The following is a 21,790-nucleotide window of genomic DNA, read 5'->3' as shown; positions in this document are numbered from 1 at the left end:
AAATAATGAAAGACCTGAGACTTTACAATGTAATAGGTCACTAGAACAAAATAGCCCACAGGGGTGCCTGGGTGGCTCAGTCGGTTAAGCGTCAGACTCTTGATCTTGGCTCAGGACTTGATCTTGGGGTTGTGAGTTCAACCTCTGCACTGGGCTCCACACTGGGCATGGAATCTACTTACACACACACACACACACACACACACACACACACACACCCACCCCTTTACCTATAATCTTGAAATCCCTTAATCTCTGAATTCCAAAGGTTTTTCCCCTAACTTTATTATATTCTTATTTGGAAGTAAAGCCTGTTTTGAACTGTGTGGCTGTTTATGGACTTTATCATAGTTAGTGTAAATATATGTTGTACTAGAGAAATACTAATATGCTTGATTGTGAAATTAATTAAATACTTGATACCCTAGACCCCAGTGCAGGTATGACACGGTTTATGTACTATATATTATTTTTCTAAAATTGTGAATTTCAAACCATATGAACCAAAGGTCTCAGATAAGGGATGTGGACCTGTATTTGTGATCTAGTGACCTAGGGTTTACATGCTAGAGGTAGTTTGGAAGGCAGGGGTACAGCCTCAGAAGCACTGCTGCAAGTCTTTATAGGGTGACGTTTATACTACTGAATTGAGAAGGATTGCTGATGTGACACTCAGCCTTTGTTGACTCAGAAAATCTTTGAAGGAGGACTTAACCAGATTTATAGTAACTGTGGAAGAAATTCATGGCCATTGTATTTACTATTATAAAACTAGTATTCCAGTTTATTAATTCATAACAAGAAATAGAACTCTTGAGATTTGTATGCATACTTAGGCTTTCTGATTAGTACATTAGTGCATATAGTCTCTGAACGCAAGCTATATGGGATGCCAGATTTCTAAGCAGAAGCAGACCGAAGGGAGTTACGTGTTACAGATACTTAATGGCATCTGACGCTGACATCATTATGCAGTATCTGCATATTAGAGACACACATATTATGAGAACTGAAAAGGTCTGATCTTTCGGTCAGAAAAACTTTTCTTCTGGCCTTCTGGTTCTTGCTCTGGCCATCTTACTCTAGTTTTGTTACTATTAATACTTTCTGATACTTAGTATAATTAGTCATAATTGGTATAATGACCTCCAGGCTCTTAAAGATGATCTTGTATATATTTGAGTTCTGATGAATGTCTTTTCTTTAAAGGAAGGCAGCTGTCTTCCCAGGATCTTAGACCCCTAATATTACTGTTGCCTTGTGTACTGATTCAATATACTTTCCTAAGGCTTTATCTGTAGTATAAATAGAAACTAAATCTTTTGCGGGACATGAGGTCTTCTATAGTGGGGGATGGGTGGGAGATGAGGGCGTTATCTCTGATAACTTGAGGTATGAATGAGGGGAAATTCTTCCACTGTTGTGGGCCTGTGGCTCCTCAAAGTTTTTATTGGTGTAGATTTCCAGTAGCATGATGTCATTTTGGTCTTGAGTGTCCAGAAGACCTTAGCTGGTGAAGGCTCTCTGGTACATTAAATACTATCAGAATGGTTTAAGGATTTTGTGCTCTCCAAATAGAAAGGAGACTACAGGAATGGGTGTTACTGCTGTCATTTTCTATTTTGTAATTGCTGTTGTAAGCAGTGTTATCTGTATGGAATTCTGGCAAGTACTACTTATTTATTTACTTTTATTGAGATATAATTACATCCAGTAAAAAACCCCACAGATTTCAAGTGTACAGTTAGGTGAGTTTTGACATTTGTTTATACCCTTTTTATCAGTATCCCAAAATATAGAGCATATCTGTCATCCTGCAGAATTCCTTCCTGTCTCATTCCTGTCCATTTCATGCCTTGGAGTCAGCCTCTTGTGATTTCTATCTTTATAGATGAGTTTTGCCTAGCAGGTTGACCACCTGTGTTCCAGGATTAAATGGCCCAAGGTGCAACACAGACTATGAGTGCAACCTAATATGCTGTTGGGAATAAAGTAACATATGACTTAATACTGAGGCAATGTTTACATTTATGCTAAAAGGAGAGAGACCATTTTGACATATGTTCACAAGTACTCTACCATAATGTATTAAATGTTTATTCTCTGCAAAGCTATAGCAGGGGTGTTGGGTGGGGGAGGGCAGAGGATGAATCAGAAACCCTGCCCTCTAAGAAAAGCAATGAGGCATGTACATAATTATTTTCATACAAGATAGAAGTAATATGTGCTTTAAGGAAGGTAAGACGGGGTGCTATGTGTTAAAAAGTTCAGAAGGAGACCTCACTTGTAGCTGTGAGAGATTCAGAGCATGTCAGATGAGACTCTTACTTGATCTTTTTAATACAGATTTAGTTTATTTCAAGCAAAGTAAAATTAACATTCAAATAAGAATTTAAGTGTCTTTAACAGGTTTAGGGAGGCATTCTTTGCTTTATTTTATTTTATTTTTTAAAGATTTTATTTATTTTCTTGACAGAGAGAGACATAGCGAGAGCAGAAACACAAGCAGGGGGAGTGGGAGAGGGAGAAGCAGGCTTCCCGCAGAGCAGGGAGCCCGATGTGGGACTCGATCCCAGGACCCTGGGATCATGACCTGAGCCGAAGGCAGATGCTTAACGACTGAGCCACCCAGGCGCCCAAGAAATTTGGATTTTATCCTAAGAGCAATGTAGAGCCTTGAAATCTTTTTTTTTTTTGCTTGTTTTGTTTTTAATCAAGGTAGTGACCTGCTCAGGTTTATGTTTTGAAAAGATACTTCTGGCTCCTATATGGAGGAGGATTAGAGGAGAGGAGTAGATAGAAGTTAGAAGGTGATGCAGCATAGGGGATGGATTATGGAGGTCTTGATTAGAGTGGTTACAGTGGAGATGAAGTTAAATGGAAGGATTTGAGGGATTTTTAGGAGACAGAAATGGGGGGTACTTTGGATGGATGAAAGATAGGATTTGAGAGAGAAAATCATGAGTTGGTTACAGACATGTTGAGTTTGAAATGCCTGTGAGAAAGCCGAGTGGAAATGTGCTGAGGGAGTATGCGTGGTGGGAGAATGGAGAATATTTGAAATAGCCCTTGCTGAGAATGAATGGGAGAACAAGCTTACTAATGAATCATTTCCTACTATTCCTTTTGCCTGAAACTTTCCCCCCAGGTTCTTTACTTTAGAGGCTTTTCTCATTCAAATCTCAGTGCAGATATCAACTCCTCTAAGAGTCTTCCCAAACCATCTACGTTAAAGTAGAACCCCTCTTTCCACAGCAACTTTCTGATCATCACTCAGCTTTATTTTCTTTTTCTTTTTTTTCTTTTTTTTTTAAAGATTTTATTTATTTATTTGACAGAGAGAGACACAGCGAGAGAGGGAACACAAGCATGGGGAGTGGGAGAGGGAGAAGCAGGCCTCCCGCAGAGCAGGGAGCCCGATGTGGGGCTCGATCCCAGGACCCTGAGATCATGACCTGAGCCGAAGGCAGACGCTTAACTGACTGAGCCACCCAGGCGCCCCTCAGCTTTATTTTCTTAACATTTATCACTGGCTGAAATTATCTTGTTAATTTGGTTTTCTTAGGAGAAATATCTATTCAAATCCTTTACTCTTTTTTTTTTTTTTAAGATTTTATTTATTTGACACAGAGCGAGAGAAAGAGAGAGAGAACAAACACAAGCAGGGGGAAACGGCAGGCAGGGGAGAAGCAGGCTCCCTGCTGAGCAAGGAGCCCCATGTGGGGCTCGATCCCAGAACCCTGGGATCATGACCTGGACTGCCTTAACCAAGACACCCCTCCTTTACTCATTTTTAAGTTGAGTTGTCTTTATTGTCGAATTATAAGAGTTCTTCATATATTCTGGATACTAGTCCCTTACCAGATGTAGGATTTGTAAATATGTTCTTCCATTTTGTGGTTTGTTTTTTTTACTTTCTTGATAGTGTCCTTTGAAAAGCATAAATGTTTTAAGTTTGATGTTCAGTTTATTTTTCTTTTGTTGCTTGTGCTTTTGGTGTCCTAAGAAACCATTGCATAATCCACAGTCACAAGGAATTGTACCTGTGTTTTCTTCTAAGAGTTCATAGTTTTAGCTTATTTTTTTTTTTTTTTTTTAAAGATTTTATTTATTTGACAGAGAGAGAGAGAGATACCGAGAGAGGGAACACAAGCAGGGGGAGTGGGAGAGAGAGAAGCAGGCTTCCCGCCGAGCAGGGAGCGCGATGCGGGGCTCGATCCCAGGACCGCGGGATCATGACCTGAGCCGAAGGCAGATGCTTAATGACTGAGCCACCCAGGTGCCCCCCATAGTTTTAGCTTATTATTAATAATTTAATGGTTTTATATGGTAAGGGTAGGGGTCCAACTTTATTCTTTTGCATAGGGGTATATCCAGTTGTCTTAGTACTCTTTGTTAGAAAGATTATTCTTTCCCCCATTGGATGGTCTTGGCATCCTTGTCAAAAATCAATTGACCATAGCTGTATGAGTTTATTTCTAGACTTTCAATTCTATTTCATTGTTCTAATTACTGTCTTTGTTACTGTAGCTTTTTATTGTTCTGATACTGGGAAGTGTGAGTCCTCCAACTTTGTTGTTGTTTTACTGAAGATTGTTTTGGCTATTCTGGGATCAGCTTGTCAATTTCTGCAAAAAAAAACAGTTGGGATTTTGATAGGGATTATATGAAATCTGTAAGTCAATTTGGGGAATATTGCCATTGTAACAATATTAAGTCTTCCACTTCATGAACATGAGATGTCTTTCCATTTATTTAGGTCTTTGATTTCTTCCAACATTGCTTTGCAATTTTCATTGTACAAGCCTTGTACTTCTGAAAATTAAATTTATTACTAAGTATTTAAATTCTTTTTGATATTATAAATGGAATTGTTTTTTCATTTCATTTTTAGATTTTTTTGTTCCAAGAGTATAGAAACTCAATTGATTTTTGGGGCATCTAGGTGGCGTAGTCGGTTGAGCATCTGACTCTTGGTTTCACTTCAGGTTGTGATCTCTCAGATTGTGGGACTGAGTCGTGCATTGGGTTCTGTGCTCAGCCCACAGTCTGCTTAAGATTCCTCTCCCTCTGCCCCTCCACCCTTGCTCTCTCTCTGTCTCTCTGTTTCTCTCTTTCTCAAATAAATAAATAAATCTTAGAAAAAAGAAAGGAAACACAATTGATTTTTTATATATTGGTCTTGTGGTCTGAAAAGTTGCTGAACTCATTTATTACCTCTAATAGGGTTTTGGTGGATTCCTTAAGATTTTTTATATATAGGTTCTGTCATCTTCAAATAATTCTATTTCTTCCTTTCCAATCTGGATGTCTTTTATTTCTTTTTCTTATCTAATTTTCCCAGTTAGAACCTCCAGTATAATGTTGAGTAGAAGTGATGAGAGAGGACATCCTTGCCTTGTTCCTGCTGTTAGGTGTAAAGCTTTTAGTCTGTTACCAGTAAGTATGATATTAGCTGTGGGTTTTCATAGATGTCCTTCTATGAAATAGAATAGTTACCTTCTAGTCCTTGAGTGCTTTTATCATGAAAGAATGTTGGATTTTGTCAAGTGCTTTTCCTGTTTTTGAGATGATCATGTGATTTTTGTTCCTTATTTTATTAATATGGTATATTATATTGATTGATTTTCATATGTTGACCCAACCTTGCATTCTTGGAATAAATCCCACTTGGTCATTGTCTCAGTATGTTTGGGTTGCTATAACAAAAATACCATGGACTGGGTAGATTATAAACAACAGAAATTATTTCTCACAGTTTTAGAGGCTAGGAAGTCCAAGATCAAGGCACTGGTAGATTCAGTGTCTGGTGAGGACCTTCTTAGATGACCATCTTTTTCACTGTAACCTCATATGGTGGAAGGGGCAAGGGAGCTCTCTTAGGCTTTTTTTTTTTTTTTTTTTTTTTTTTAAATAAGGGCACTAATCCCATTCATGAGGTCTATTCTAAAGGCTTCACCTCCTGATACCATCATCTTGAGGGTTAGGATTTCAACATATGAATTTGAAGGCTGGGGAGGGGGGACACACAAATTTAGAGCATAAATAGTTAAGCTGTGTAATCCTTTTTACATGTTGCTGGATTTGGTTTGCTAGTATTTTGTCAAGGATTTTTTTCATCTTTATTTACAGTAGATGTTGGTGTTCTCTTGTGATATTTTTGTCTGGTTTTGGTTCCAGAATAATACTTGCTTCATAGAAAAAGTTGGGAAGTGTTCCTTCTTTTGAAATTTTGGAAGAGTAGGAAAGGTTGTTGTTAATTCTTTAAACATTTGATAGAATTTATCAGTGAAGCCATCTGGGCCTAGGCTTTTCTTTGTGAGAAGTTTTTTGATCACTAAATCAGTCTCTTTACTTGTAGGCCTATTCAGATTTTTTAGTCTTCTTTAGTTGTGACAGTTTGTTCTTGAATTTGTCTATTTCATCTAGATTATTTAATTTGTTGTTCATCATGTTACCTTAGAATCCTTTTTGTTTCTGTAAGGTTGTTACTAATGTCTCTTCTTTTATTCCTGATTTTAGTAATTTGAGTCCTCTTTTTTCCTTGGTTAGTAAAGCTAAAGTTTTGTCCATTTTGTTGATCTTTTTCAAGGAACCAAGGTTTGATTTCATTGATTTTTCTATTTTCTAATTTCATTTATTTTTGCTTATTATTTTATAATCTTTATTGCTTCCTTTCTTTTGCTTGCTTTAGGTTTAGTTGCCCTACATTATGTAGTTACTTAAGGTATAAAGTTAGGTTATTGATTTCAGATCTTTTTTTTAATGTAGGCTTTTACAATTATAAATTTCTAAGAATTGCTTTCACTATCTCCTGAAAGTTTTGGTGTGTTGTTTTCATTTTCACATTGCAAATATTTTCTAATTTCCTTTCTGATTTTTTTTCTTTGAGCCATTGGTTATTTAGGAGTATGTCATTTAATTTCCACATATTTTGAATTTCCCAAATTTCTTTTTGTTATTGAGCTGTGCTTTTAACACATCAGGGTTAAAGAACATACTTTGGGGGCGCCTGGGTGGCTCAGTCGTTAAGCATCTGCCTTTGGCTCAGGTCATGATCCCAGGGTCCTGGGATTGAGCCCTGCATCGGGCACGCTGCTCAGCGGGAAGCCTGCTTCTCCCTCTCCCGCTCCACCCCCCCCCCTTGAGTTCCTTCTCTCTCACTGTGTGTCTCTCTGTCAAATAACTAAATAAAATCTTAAAAAAAAAAAAAAAAAAAAAAAATTAGGAACATACTTTGTATTGTTCCCATCCTTTCAAATTTATTGAGGCTTGTTTTATGGCCTAACATGTGGTCTATCCTGGAGAATGTTGCATGTGCACTTGAAAAGAATGTTTTCAAGGAGTTTCCTTTTTACTTTAGTTTTATTTATTTATTTATTTTTAGTACTCTCTATACCCAACATGGGGCTTGAAATCATAACCCCAAGATCAAGAGTCACATGCTCTTTTGGCTGAGCCAGCCAGGCGCCCTGCAGGTAGTTTATTTTATTTTATTTTATTCTATTTTATTTTTTAAAAGATTTTATTTATTTGACAGAGAGAGACACAGCAAGAGAGGGAACACAAGCAGGGGGAGAGGGAGAAGTAGGCTTCCTGCCGAGCAGGGAGCCCGATGCGGGGCTCGATCCCAGCACCCTGGGATCATGACCTGAGCCGAAGGCAGATGCCTAACGATTGAGCCACCGAGGCACCCCAGTAGTTTCCTTTTAAAGGCACAATATGTTGCATACATTGTTTCCATTCGTAGCCCACTGGCCATTATATAGATAAATAGCCTATACCTAGCTGAAAGGGAGGCTGGGAATGTAATATACAGCAGGAGAGCCATGTGTTCAGTTAAAACTTGGGGTGGATGATTTTATTACTTAAGGAAGGAGAGAGGAGAATGGATATTGGGGGACATGTAATCTATTACAGGCAGCATTATATTGTATTTGTGGTAATTTACTTTGAAACTTTAATATGAATTGTAATCTGAATCAATACCTTGGGGTTAGCTGATTAGCCTAGGATTATTAAAAATAATTTTTTAAAGATTTTTAAATTTATTTTGAGAGAGCATGCACAAGTGGGAGGGATGGGAGGGGCAGAGGGAGAAGGAGAGAGAATCTCAAGCAGACTCGATGCTGAGCAAGGAGCTGGACGCGGGCTTCTATCTCCCCACCCTGAGATGACCTGAGCCAAAATCAAGAGTTGGACACTTAATTGACTGTGCCACTCAGGTGCCCCTTAAAAATAATTTTTGATTGCATGGCCCTTGTGTTAATAAATATGAGAAATCAGCAAATGCAACCACAAAACCCAAAAATCTTTGTTAGTCCTGGAATCCCTTAGGGAGTAGAACATATCAGCTGTGTATCTCCCCACTTCATGGGGGATCCTCATCCAGCCTAAAAGACTTTAGCATCCATTTCAGAATGATCCTTTCTTGAGGTGCTTGACCTTGTACCTGGAGGCAGAAAGAGGGATCTCATCTAAGTTATAGGTTATTGTTGTTTTTTTATTTTTTAAGATTTTGTTTATTTGAGAGTGTGCGTGTGCATGATTGGGGAGGAGGGGGAGAGGGAGAGGAAGAAGCAGACTCCCCACTGAGCAGGGAGCCTGATGGGGGGATCAATCCCAGGACCCTGAGATCATGACCTAAGCCAAAGGTAGACGCTTAACGACTGAGCCACTCAGGTGCCCCTCATCTAAGTTACAGGTTGCGTTGACTCTTCAACCTGCTAAAAATTTGTTTTAAGGTCTCGGAACATTGGTAAAATAACACCCGGAAGGAAGATTACTGGAGTGGTTTGCTGGCCCTGCCTTTTTCTCATTAGCAGAAGCTACTTATATTCATTAAAAAAATAACCCTGATATTCAGTGAGCGGCATTTGCTTAGGCAGTCAACACCCTGCTGATTGATTGCTCTCCAGGGTGTAGCTGGACACTGGCAGCTAGGACTTTCCACCTCTCATCTCTAATCTCACTGTGTAGGCTTTATGTATTGCTTTCTTCATGTAGAAGGCACATGTCTCATGGCAACTACACCTCATAGCTTCAAGAACAAATGGGAAGAGCTCTTCTTTCAGCTCCAGTAGAAAAACTTCCTGGGAAAGGACTCTATTCTGCCTTGTGGGGTAGTGGACACCACCCCTTCAGCACTCACTGTGCTTGAGGGACTTAATCACACCAGCTTCCCTTAAGCTGCATAGTAGAGCTGAGTGGAGCGAGAATGAGAGGACCCTGTGCCATTGTGGAAGAGGATTCCAGGCTAACAGAGCAGATTGTGGTCTGGAGGAATGATTTGCAGGGCGGCCATTCCAAATTGTGCCTGCTGTGTCAAACTCTGCTACATTTTACATGTGTAATGTTGAATACTTGATCTCCCTGGTGTCAGTTTCATTTATAATATGTAAATAATTCTTACCATGTCAAGTCTTGCGAGGTTTACTGTATCTAAAGTGCTTGTCATACAGAGGGCATCAATAAGAATCTACTGTTGGCTGCTGCTATTGCTATTAATGTCACCATTGTTCTTTTGCCCAAGTCCTCATACTTAACAGTGTTACTTTTTCTAAAACACACCTTTGAGAATGTTATTACCCTCCTAAAAAAATCCTCAGTAGCTCTTTATTAACTATTGAATAAAGTTTGATTTCCTTAACTACTCGGTATTTTTTTCAGACTCTTCAGGATCTGGATCCCATATCTCCTTTTCAGCCTCATCTCTCTCCATGTTCCTCTTTGCACTCTGTGCTTGGGTCTATAAATCTACTCTCCTTCTATGAATAGTTTGTGTGTAGAGTTTTCTGTATCTGTGCCTTGGCTGGTGGTGGTCCTTTGGATTGGAATGCCCTCTTCTTCCTACCTTCCCTCTTTTCTTATTAGAACCTTTTTTTTTTTTTTTTTTTTTTAAAGATTTTTATTTATTCATTTGCGAGAGAGACGGAGAGAGAACAAGCAGAGGGAGAGGGAGAAGCAGGCTCCCTGCTGAGCAAGGATCCCGATGCGGGACTCGATCCCAGGACCCTGGGATCATGACCTGAGCCGAAGGCAGACGCTTAACCATCTGAGCCACCCAGGCGCCCAGAACCTTTTTTTTTTTAAGTCCCAGATTGAAACTTGAAACCTGGTCACTTCAGTATTGTATTCCCTGATCTTTTTCCACAGCAGGGGGTCTTCTGTAGCTCAGGGTGCTTTGTGCCTATATTCATGTAATTTTTCATTGTATTACAGTTGTTTACATGCTAGTCTTTTTTTTTCTGGACCTTTTTAAAGAATCTAGGCCAATTATTTTGTAGGGTATTCCACATTTTGGACTTGTCTGATTGTTTTCTAGTTATATTTGTTTTAATTATTTTCACTTATTTCTTGCAGTGTTTTCTAATTCATAACCCTAGGTACCATCACTGGGGCCTCTCTTACTCTTTTCCTGTTCACTATAACCATATTTTTAAAAGTGGAAGAGGAATTAAGGATGAATATGTTGGTTCTTACCTTGATTTGTATTCTCTCATTGGGTATTTTCAAACCTAATTAGTATTTTTATGTATGCCTTGACACTTTTGAAGATAAGTCTAGAGTATGGTAAAGGGCTATTAAATGCTTAGAGAATGTTTTTGTTAACTGTGTTTTTGCTAACTGTATTGTTAGTAAAGAACTCTTATGACTGTGCTTGGTAGTGAGAATTTTTTAACAAAATGTATGAATCCTTGTATGTTAAGTGGAATAAAGATGACTGTCTTCTGTCCCTTAATAATAATTTTTTTTAAATAATCATTTTTGAACATGAATTCGTATGGCTTGGTACTTTAAGAATCAACTTTGATTTATCATTGTAATATTGTTACATTTATAAGTTTAGAATCAATGAAAAAATGGCATAAGCTGTGTTCATAGAAAGTACTGCAGGCAATGAAAGGGATAAGGCAGATCTTTATATACAGACATACAGATATCCCTAAGAAATATTTATTTTTTTCCAGTTTTATTGAGATATAATTGATTATATCATTGTATAAGTTTAAGGTATACAGTGTGATGATTCGATATACATATATATTGCAAAATGATAACCACAGTAAGGTTAGTTAACATAATCCATTACCTCCCATCGTTAACCTTTTTTTTTCTTTTACGGTGAGGACTTTTAAGATCTCTGTTAGTAACTTTCAAGTATACAATATAGTATTGTTAATTATAAAAAATGCTGTGCATTAAATCCTGTATAGTCATAATTGGAAGTTTGCCTGTGGCTTAGTACAGTGGATGGAGGGCATTCGTGGCTTAAAGTGGGACAATTTTCTTTAAAACATAATTTCATGATGTTGGCTTATTTTACTTCTTTCTTGCATAGGGGAGTACAGAAAAATATCAGTTGTTGAGGCATTAAATATTTTTAAAACTTTGATTATATTTGAGGATTCACTTTATTACAGAAGACTAAATTTAATTTTAGGACTATTTACTGAATATCAACATAAGGCTTATTATGCAGAACATAGCCTTTGCTCAGCCCCGTCCAGTAAGGGAGATTTACAGGGTAAGCAACATTTTATTAGTAAATATTTTTTGAGCATCTAATGTATGCCAGACACTGTTCTGAAGCATAAGTCAGATAGAATTCCTACTCCCTAGGGAATGTGCAGTGTTGTGGGTGAGTTAGACAAGTAAACTGGTCATTATAGCACAAGATGGTACATGCCATGACAGGAACATACAGGAGATCTGGGAGAAGAATGGGAATCCAACTCACAGGTAAGATAAGGTGTTGATGAGTGATAGCACGGCAGAAAATCAGGGTCAAGGGCATTCCAAGCTGAGGAACATTGGATGAGAAATCTCAGAGGCAAAAAAATGTGATGCATTTGGGGAATTGAAAAGAGATAAAGCAGTGTTTCTCAAAATGTGGTCCTCCCATCTGCCTGAGTCATAATCATCTGGGAGTGAATCTTTAACTTCTGGGTGATTCTTAGCCCTCTAGGTAATTCTCAAACTCTCTAAAATAGGAGAAACACTGAACTTGGGCGCCTAGGTGGCTCAGTCATTAAGCATCTGCCTTTGGCCTGGGTCATGATCCCAGGGTCCTGGGATCGAGTTCTGTGTGGGGCTCCCTGCTCAGCGGGGGGTCTGCTTCTCCCTCTCCCTCTGGCCCCCCCCCCCACTTTTGCTCTTGCTCTCTCTGAAATAAATAAATCTTTAAAAAAAAGAAAAACACTGAGCTAGAGTTAAGGGGCATGAGAAGGAATTAAAATTAGTGTAATATATACTATATTAAAGGCACACAAAATTCTGTGATTAGGTTTATTTGTATAGACTATAAAAGGTTTTCATTTTATTTTATTTTTTTATAGTTGATATTCAATATTATATTAGTTTCAGGTGTACAACATAGTGATTCAACATTTATATACACACCTCAGTGCTCATCACAATAAGTATAGTTACCATCTGTTACCATACAAAGTTATTACAGTATTATTCACTATGTTCTCTATGCTGTACTTTTCATCGCCATGACTTATTTATTTTATAACTGGAAGTTTATACCTTTTAATCCCCTTCACCTATTTTTTCCATCCCCCCAACCTCCTCCCCTCTGGCAACTACTAGTTCTCTGTATTTATGAGTCTGTTTCTGTTTGTTTTATTTTTTAGATTCCACATATAAATGAAATCATAGGGTATTTTGTCTTTCTCTGTCTGACTTATTTCACTTAGCATAATACCCCCGAGGTCCATCCATGTTGTCACAAATGGCAAGATGTCATTCTTTGTTATGGTAGTATTCCATTGTGTATATGTGTGTGTATACACACACACTGTATCTTCTTTACCCATTCATCTATTGGTGTACACTTAGCCTGGTTCCATTTCTTGGCTATTGTACATAATGCAATAAACATAGGGATGCATGTATCTTTTCTAATTAGTGTTTTCATTTTCTTTGGGAAAATATCTAGAAGTGGAATTACTGGATTGTATGGTATTTATATTTTTAATTTTTTGAGGAACCTCCTGTTTTCCATAGTGGCTGCACTAATTTACATTTCCACCAACAATGCACCAACATCCACACCACCAGTTTAAAACATACTCATTTGAAACTGCTAATTCCTAGCTTTAAGTGATTTTGGGGGGTTGGAGAGGGATTGGGGATATGGATGAAGAATGGGGAATATTACTATAATTTTTCTCTCTTTACCCCCAGATGATTCTAAAAATAGTCTGTTAATTTTTTATTCATTGAATGTTTTTGTTTTCTTTTAGTCCAAGGACAAAATGATGAGAGGCTCTCGCAGAGGATGTGTTAGACTCAGGGTGAGTATTCATTTTTATGAAAACCAATTTTGATGGAATCATGGAGATCTAAATTTAGTTTTCTCAATTAATTGTTGGGACAGGCAACCAAGGCTCAGAAAAAAACGATTTTTCCATCGTAACTGCTAGCCGGTGCCGGAACCAGGACTAGAACTCTGTTCTTTTAGTCAATGTTTTAATGTATCCATGACTTAATGCAGCTACTGATTTTTTCCTTTAACCTCTATTTTACAGTCAGGGACCAGGGCTAGCAATTAAATGAGTTACAGTGTTGGTAATAGAGCAAACAGTAGAAATAACTCTGAAAAATCCCTACTTTATAGTTGCTTTGTTTTTCCTATTCAACACTATTTAATAAGGGTCTATGTAGCAGTGATGTCCAATAGAAATATAACGTGAGCCACATATGTAATTTAAAATTTTGTTGTAGCCACATTTAAAAAGGAAAAAAAGAGGGGTGTCTGGGTGGCTCAAGTGGTTAAGCAACTGCCTTCGGCTCAGGTCAGGATCCCAGCGTCCCAGGATCGAGTTCCGCATCGGGCTCCCTGCTCAGCGGGGAGTCTGCTTCTCCCTCTGACCCTTTCCGCTCTCATGCTCTGTCTCGTGCTCTCTCAAATAAATAAATAAAATATTTAAAAATAAATAAAAAGGAAAAAGAAACAGGTTAAGTTAATTTTAATATATTTTGTTTAGGCCAGTATATCCAGAATATTATTATTTCAACATGTAATCAGTAAACAATTATTAATGAGATATTTTACTTTATTTATTTATTTATTTATTTGAGAGAGAGAGCACAAGCAGGGGGAGTGGGAGAGGGAGAAGCAGGCTCCTTGCTGAGCAGGGAGCCAGTGTGGGACTCGATCCTAGGACGCTGGGATCATGACCTCAGCTGAAGGCAGACGCTACACCGACTGAGCCACCCAGGCGCCCTACGTTATTTTTTTTATATTAAGTCTTCAAAATCCATTGTGTCTTTTATACTTATGGCATATCTCAGTTCAGACTGGCTGTACATCAGGTGCCCAGTAACCACGTAAGGCTAATAGTGGCTCACTGGACAGTGTAGGCTTATAGCTTCACACTGCTTTTAATTGCTCGTTCAGTTTCCATCATTGACCAAATTGCTAAAGGCAAGAAAAAGTACATGGTTCGGGGTACAATTTCTAGTACTCCATTATATCTAAAGATGAGTCTACCTTTATCATAATTAGGTAGATCAGCTTCTAGTAGTCTTGTCTTCTTCTGGCTCCTGTTATTTTCTTTCCGCCATCTTTTTTCTGCGTGTTTACTTTTGAAGATGTGAATATATTTGGTAAACATATTATTGCCTTTATTAACAGTAACTAATTGGCAGAAATGGGAAATAACTGAGAAAGAAACCAAATTCTTTTTTTTTTTTCCAATTTATTGAAACTAAAAAAAAACCCGAAACAGTGAACATTTCTCCTACCCTATCCCCAGCTTCTGGCAACTACCAATCTGTTCTCTGATACAGAGTGGGTTTTTTTCTGTTGTTGTTGTTGTTTTAGAGATTAGACAGTATTTGTCTTTCTCTGACTTATTTCACTTAGCGCAATGGCCTCACGGTCTATTCATGTTGTCACAAATGACCCAATTTCATTTATTTTTATGGCTGAATAATAATTTGGTGTGTGTGTGTATACACAGACAGATATATAAAGAAGTATATATAATACAATTTCTTTATCCATTCATCCATCACTGGACACTTAAGTAGTTTCCATATCTTTGCTATTGTAAAAAATGCTGCAGTGAACATGGGGGTGCATGTATCTTCTTGAATTAGTGTTTTCATTGTCTTCAGATAACTACGTACAAGTATAATTGCTGGGTCGTATGGTATTTTCTTTTATTTTGGAGGGACCTCCACATTGTGTTTCTGTAGCAGCCACACCAATTCACATTTCTACCAACACTGCATGAGAGTTGCCTTTTTTCCACATCCTCACTAACACTTGTTATTTCTTGGGCTTTTTTTTTTTTAGTTGATTCATAAAAACGATTATGAAGCTTACCTTAATTTTCTTTCTTTTTTTTTTATTAAGGTAAAATTGGTATATATCATTATATTAGTTTCAGGTGTATGATATAATTTTTTTGTTTGTTTTTTAAAGATTTTATTTATTTATTTGACAGAGAGAGAGACAGCGAGAGCAGGAACACAAGCAGGGGGAGTGGGAGAGGGAGAAGCAGGCTTCCCGCGGAGCAGGGAGCCTGATGCGGGACTCGATCCCAGGACCCTGGGACCATGACCCGAGCCAAAGGCAGACGCTTAACGACTGAGCCACCCAGGAGCCCATAATTTGGTATTTGTGAACACTACAAAGTGACCACAGTAATTCTAGTTACCGTTCATCACCATACAGTTGACTTCCTTCACCCATTTTGTACCTTCCATCCCCCTTCCACTTTGATGACCAGTCTGTTCTCTGTATCCATGAGTTTTGTTTGTTCATTTGTTTTTCTTTGAATAAATACCCAGAAGTGGAATAGCTGGATCATATATATGGTAGTTCTATTTAATTTTTTGAGGAACCTCCATACTGTTTTCCATAGTGGCTGCACCAGTTTACATTTATTCTCACCAACAGTGTACAAGATTTCCTTTTCTCCACATTGTCTCCAACACTTATTTCTTGTCTTTTTAAGGTGTGAGGTGCTATCTCATGGTTTTGATTTGCATTTCCCTGATAATTAGTGATGTTGAACATCTTCTCCTGTGCCTATTGGCCATCTATCTGTATGGCTCCGTTTGAAAAATGTCTATCTGATCCTCTGCCCATTTTTAAATTGGGTTATTTGGGTTTTTTGCTATTGAGTGTGTGGGTTCTTTATATATTTTGGATATTAACCTTATTGGATATGTGATTTGTAGATACTTTCCTCTGTTCAATAAGTTGCCTTCTCATTTTGTTGATGATTTCCTTTGCTATGCAGAAGATTTTAGTTTGATGTTATCCCACTTGTTTATTTTTGCTTTTGTTGCCTTTGCTTTTGGAGTCAGAATAAGGTAAAGGAACTTACCGCTTATGTTTTCTCTGAGTTTTATGGTTTCAGGTCTTGTGTTCAAGTCTTTAATCCATTTTTTTTTTTTTAAGATTTTATTTATTTATTTGACAGAGAGAGACACAGCCAGAGCGGGAACACAAGCAGAGGGAGTGGGAGAGGGAGAAGCAGCCTTCTCGCGGAGCAGGGAGCCTGATGCAGGCCTCGATCCCAGGACCCTGGGACCAAGACCTCAGCCAAAGGCAGACGCTTAACAACTGAGCCACCCAGGAGCCCCGTCTTTAATCCATTTTGAGTTAATTTTTGGGTATGGTGTAAGATAATGGTCTACTTTCATTCTTTTGCATTTGGTTGTCCAGTTTTCCCAGCACCATTTGTTGAAGAGATTGTTCTTTTCTCATTGTATGTTCTTGGCTCCTTTGTCGTAAATTAACTGACCATATATGTGTGGGTTTATTTCTGGGCTCTCTATTCCATTTAATTGATTGATGTGTTTGAAAAATCACCACAGGTTAAGGGTTCAGTTCTACAAGCCTGCTCTCCACCCTTTACTTCAGACACCAGTTGTAAGCCCCAGGCTATTACCTGTGTTCTGACTGACCAGCTACAAATTGGAGGTTCTAACAGCCTCCTCTTTAAGTTTGGTTAATTTGCTAGAGCAACTCACAGAACTCAGGGAAGCATGTTTACCAGTTTACTAAAGGATATGATAAAGGATGTGAATCAACAGCCAGATGAAGAGCTATAAACCAAGATTGGGGGAAAGGGTATGGAACTTCCATGCCCTCTCTATGCATGCCACTCTCCCCTTCCCCCACCATCTCCATGTATTCACTAACCTGGAACCTCTCTGAACCCAGTCCTTTTGGGTTTTATATGGAAGCTTCAGTGCATAGTCAAGATTGACTAAGTCTTTGGCCATTAGCTGATTCAGCCTCCAACCTCTCTTTCCTCACCTGTGGTTGGAGGTGGGGAGGACTAAAAGTTCCAACTCTCTAATCACGTGGTCTCTCCTCCTGGCAAACAGCCCCTATCCCCCCCCCTTTTAAAAATATTTTATTTATTAGAGAGAGAGAGAGAGAGAGCATGCACGAGCAGGGGGGAGGGGCAGAGGGAAAGGGAGAAGCAGGTTCTCTGCTGACCAGGGAGCTGGACGCGCGGCTTGATCCCAGGACCCTGAGATCATGAGCTGAAGGTAGATGCTTAACCGGCTGAGCCACCTGGGTTCCCCTAACTTCTGACATTTTAATTATAATGTGTTTTGGTGTGGATCTCTTTGGGTTCCTCTTACTTAGGATTCTCTGTACTTTCTGGACATGGATGTGTGTTTCCTTCCCCGGGTAAGGAAAATTTTCACCCATTATTTCTTCAAATAAGATTACTGCCCCTTTCTCTCTTTTCTTCTGGGAGCCCCATGATGTGAATGTTAGTTTTTTGATGTTATCTCATAAGTCCCTTAAGCTGTCTTCACTTTCTTCATTCTTTTTTTTCTTTTGCTGTTCTGTTTGGGTGAGTTCCACTGCCTTGTCTTTGAGTTGACTAATCTTTTCTTCTGCTTCATCTAGTCTGCTGTTGAACCCCTTTAGTGTATTTTTCAGTTCAGTTATTGTATTCTTCAGTTCTGTGACTTCTATTTGGTACTTTTTTATATTTTCTATTTCTTTAAGTTCTCACTATGTTTACCTAACCTTCTTCCCAGTTTGGTGAGCATCTTTATGACCATTGATTTGAACTCTTAATCAGGTAAATTACTTGTCTCTGTATCCAGGGTTTTTTTTTTTTTTCTGTAGTTGAGGATGTGCCAAGACCTGTCAGTGTCCCAAACGGGAGGATCTCAGCACCTAGATTCAAACTAACTGGAAGCCAGACCCTGGGGCATCAGCTTTTAAATGTATGCAATTATATGCAGTCTTGTGGGACTGCAAATGTCAGCCCCACTGGCCATCAGAGCCAGGCCATCTGGAAGTGTCCCCTGGATGACAGTCACGCAGAAATTGGGGCTGCAGATGTGTGTAAGAGCTCTTTTTTGGGTGATACCAGAAGCTGGAGCAAGGAAGAGGGCCAAGATGGTGTCCACAGCCTGTGTTCCCTTAGAGCAACTCCATAGGTCACTAAATATGTGCCAAATGTGAAGCCTGCCCCTCAAGCCAAAGCTAACCAGACAAGCTAAGGGGCCCTCTTCACAGAAAGATTGGGGAATGTGAATCAGTCTGCTGTTTGTGTAGTTGTAGCCTGCCAAGAACCATCTCTTCTGTTACCACAGTCTTGTGGAACCCAGCAATGCAGCCCACCCTGGCCACGAGAGCCGGGTGAGTAAAGACATCCTCTGGGCAGTAGCCAGAAAATTTGGGGCTCTAAGTGTAAAAACCGCTCACTCTCTAAAATAAATAAATAAAATCTTTAATTTAAAAAAGGAAGAATTTTTTTCTCTGTTGGTTACAGACCGTGGGACCCACAAGTGTAAGTAAGCCCCACTGGTCACCAAAGCCAGGTGATACAGAGGGGTCCCTGGTAGCAGTTGCAAAAATCAGGGCACCAGACGAATATAATCTTTCTGGGTGACACTGATCATTACAGTCCCATGGGACCAGGAATGAAAGCTCCCCTGGCCTCCAGATCAAGAGGCATCTCCTAGGCAGTAGCCCCCAAAATTGGGGCAGCAGACACTTGTAAAAGCTTCCTTCCAAGAGAGATTAGTGCTCTGGAGCATAGCAAAGGGAGAGTGTGAAAATGGCATCCACCAGTTTCTATCCTTGGCGAGTGTTCCAGGAGGCTCTTAGATGTGTGTGTTAAATTAGATGTCTGCCTGTAAGGCTGATGCTTTAATATAAGCAGGTGAGCCTCCTTGACTTTTAGTCTGGTGAATTTGAAGGATCGAAATGAGACAGGCTTATTTTGAGCAGATGATGTATATGTGATAGCATATAGATTTTTAAAAATTCAACTTTGTTTACTGTTTTGTTTTTTTTTTTCCTTCCATTGGTTTCTCTTTTGTCGTCTTGGTTTTATTGCTTTTCTAAGCATTTGTTACTGATCTTAGTCACCACTCAGTCTGGTATTAACTGCTTTCTTGGCTTGAGATAGCTAAGTAGTGAGACTTTGGCAGAGTGTATTGAGACAGCTCTTCAGTTGAATTCAATCTAGGTTTGGGCCACTGTTTCATTGTTACATTTAAAGCACTATCTTTTCCTTTCTTTTCTTTCTTTCTTTTTTTTTTAAGATTTTATTTATTTATATGACAGAGAGAGAGATAGAGATAGTGACAGAGATAGAGAGAGCCCGAGTGGGGAGGAGAGGGAGAAGCAGGCTCCCTACTGAGCAGGGACCCTGATGGGGGGCTCAGTCCCAGGACCCTTTACCTGTTCATTATCTCACAGTTCTTTAGACCAGGTATTTCAAAAGCATTCTCTGCTTAAGGTCTCACAAGGCTGAAATCAAGGTATTGACTTGGCTGGGCTCTTATCTGGAGACTGATGAAGAATCTAAGGGAGAATCTGTTCCAAGGTCATTTAAGTTATTGGCAGAATTCATTTCCTTGTGACTGTAGGACTGAGGTTTTTGTTTTCTTGCTAGCTGTCAGCTGGGTTCTTCTCTCAGCTTCTAAAAGCTGCACATATTCTTTGTCATGTAACGCCTCTCCTCTTCAAGGCAGCAGGGCAGATGCATTGAATCCTTCCAGTGCTTTGAATTTCTCTAACTTCCCATTCTGCTACCAGCTGCAGAAAACACTGCTTTTAAAAGGCCTCCTGGGATTAGGTTACACCCACCAGATAATCTCCCTTTTGCCATAATCACTCCACTGATAACACATTCTGTAATATAATCACTTCAGAGATATCTCATCATATTCATAGGTTTCCACCCACACTGAAAGGGGAAGAAATTATATAGGGGCAAGGGTCGTTTAGGGTCTTTTTTTTTAGAAATCTGTTTACCACACAGCATGACAGAGAAGACCCAGACATACCTGTGTTTGAATCTTATTTTTGCCCTTGTTGACTGGAAGAGGGAAGTTATCTGTAAGCTTCCTGAGTTTGAGTTTTCTCTTTAAAGTGGGGATTATAATACCCTTGCAAAATTTTGTGAGGATTGTGTGTCTATGTGTGTCTGTTTTAAGAGTCTTTGTGGTATTTTCAAAAAGTTGGACTGCCATTTGGTTTCCTATTTATGTATCAGTTGGAGAGTTTGTTTGTAATTAGGTTCCAAGGTCCTACTCTCTAGATACATTGTTTTAGATTAGGGTCTGGAACCTATTTTTAAAACATTTTGTTTTGGGGTGCCTGGGTGGCTCAGTCGGTTGGGCGCATCTGCCTTCGGCTCAGGTCATGATCCCGGGGTCCTGGGATCGAGCCCCGCATCGGGCTCTCTGCTCAGCGGGGAGCCTGCTTTTCCCTCTCCCTTTGCCTGCTGCTCCCCCTGCTTGTGTTCTCTCTCTCTCTCTCTCTGTCAAATAAATAAATAAAAAAAAAAAAACAAAAAACATTTTGTTTTGTGATTTTGTTGTGCAGTCAAGTTTGGAACCACCAGTGTAGTAGAAAAGAATCAGAGACCTGGGGTTGAATCTCATTCAGCTCTACCCCTTACTGATTCTGTGCCATTGGGCAAATTTCTTAACCTCTGTGAAGATAACCTGTAACTTGCAGGGTTGTTGTGAGGCTTAGCAATTATGTATGTACAGGGTTTGGCACATAGTACATATCTAATAAATGATAACTGCTGTGGATGATGATGATGGTGATAGATAATGCATTTATCATCTAGATTCCAGGTGAGCTTAATGAGCTATCATTGACTTGTGCCACAAATCTCTCCCCACTTCTTCATCCATTCCAGACTGTATTCCAACCACACTATACTTCTTTGTGTTCCCTCACTGTGTTTCTTCATTCCTCATTGCTTCTGATATCCTGATATATTTTATATTTTTAGAAATTCTGCGCCCTTACCTGGTGAACTCATCTTCTAGAGACTTTTCAAATGTTCCTTCTTCTGTGTAGCATTCCTGATCCACATCCTTCTAACAGACTTTGTCCTCCTCTATCGTTTCATAACATTTGCCACTTATGTCCATGAAAGCACTTACTGCATGGTATTACATATTCTATTCCCCCCCCCCCCCCACTCAAATAGTGAGTTCCCATCCACTGTCACAGTGCCTGGTACATAGTTAAGTAGGTATAAAAAAATGCTTATTGTTGATTTTGTATATTTATAAAAATATATGTTGTGGAATTTGCCTTTATTATAGTTTACATACAAAAGAATATGGAAGTTATCTTAAACACAGTATGAGCCAGTGGTGTGGTATGATTTCTAGAAAAAGCAAGGGGCACCTGGCTGGCTCAGTTGGTAGAACTCGCAACTCTTGATCTCAGGGTTGTGAGTTCAAGCCCCACACTGGGTGTGGAGCCTACTTAAAATTAAAAACAAACAAAAACAGGGGTGCCTGGGTGGCT

The 21,790-nt window shown here is 39.1% G+C and overlaps 1 protein-coding gene across 5 annotated transcripts in view; it reads left to right on the top strand.

The window, feature by feature from the left end:
• The window catches only part of OSBPL9 (oxysterol binding protein like 9), a 179,338-nt gene that overhangs the window by 16,131 nt on the left and 141,417 nt on the right, over positions 1-21,790 (top strand). For all 5 annotated transcript variants that reach the window (XM_036108397.2, XM_036108396.2, XM_078073161.1 and 2 more), the window contains exon 2: positions 13,254-13,304. In XM_036108397.2, coding sequence (XP_035964290.2) covers positions 13,254-13,304 — 51 coding nt within the window. The remainder of the gene's footprint in view (positions 1-13,253; positions 13,305-21,790) is intronic.

Source organism: Halichoerus grypus, chromosome 5, assembly GCF_964656455.1.
Source record: "Halichoerus grypus chromosome 5, mHalGry1.hap1.1, whole genome shotgun sequence".
NCBI classification, from domain to species: domain Eukaryota; kingdom Metazoa; phylum Chordata; class Mammalia; order Carnivora; family Phocidae; genus Halichoerus; species Halichoerus grypus.
The sequence above is the reverse complement of the archived record's forward strand: the minus strand, read 5'-3'. Positions and strand labels throughout refer to the sequence as shown.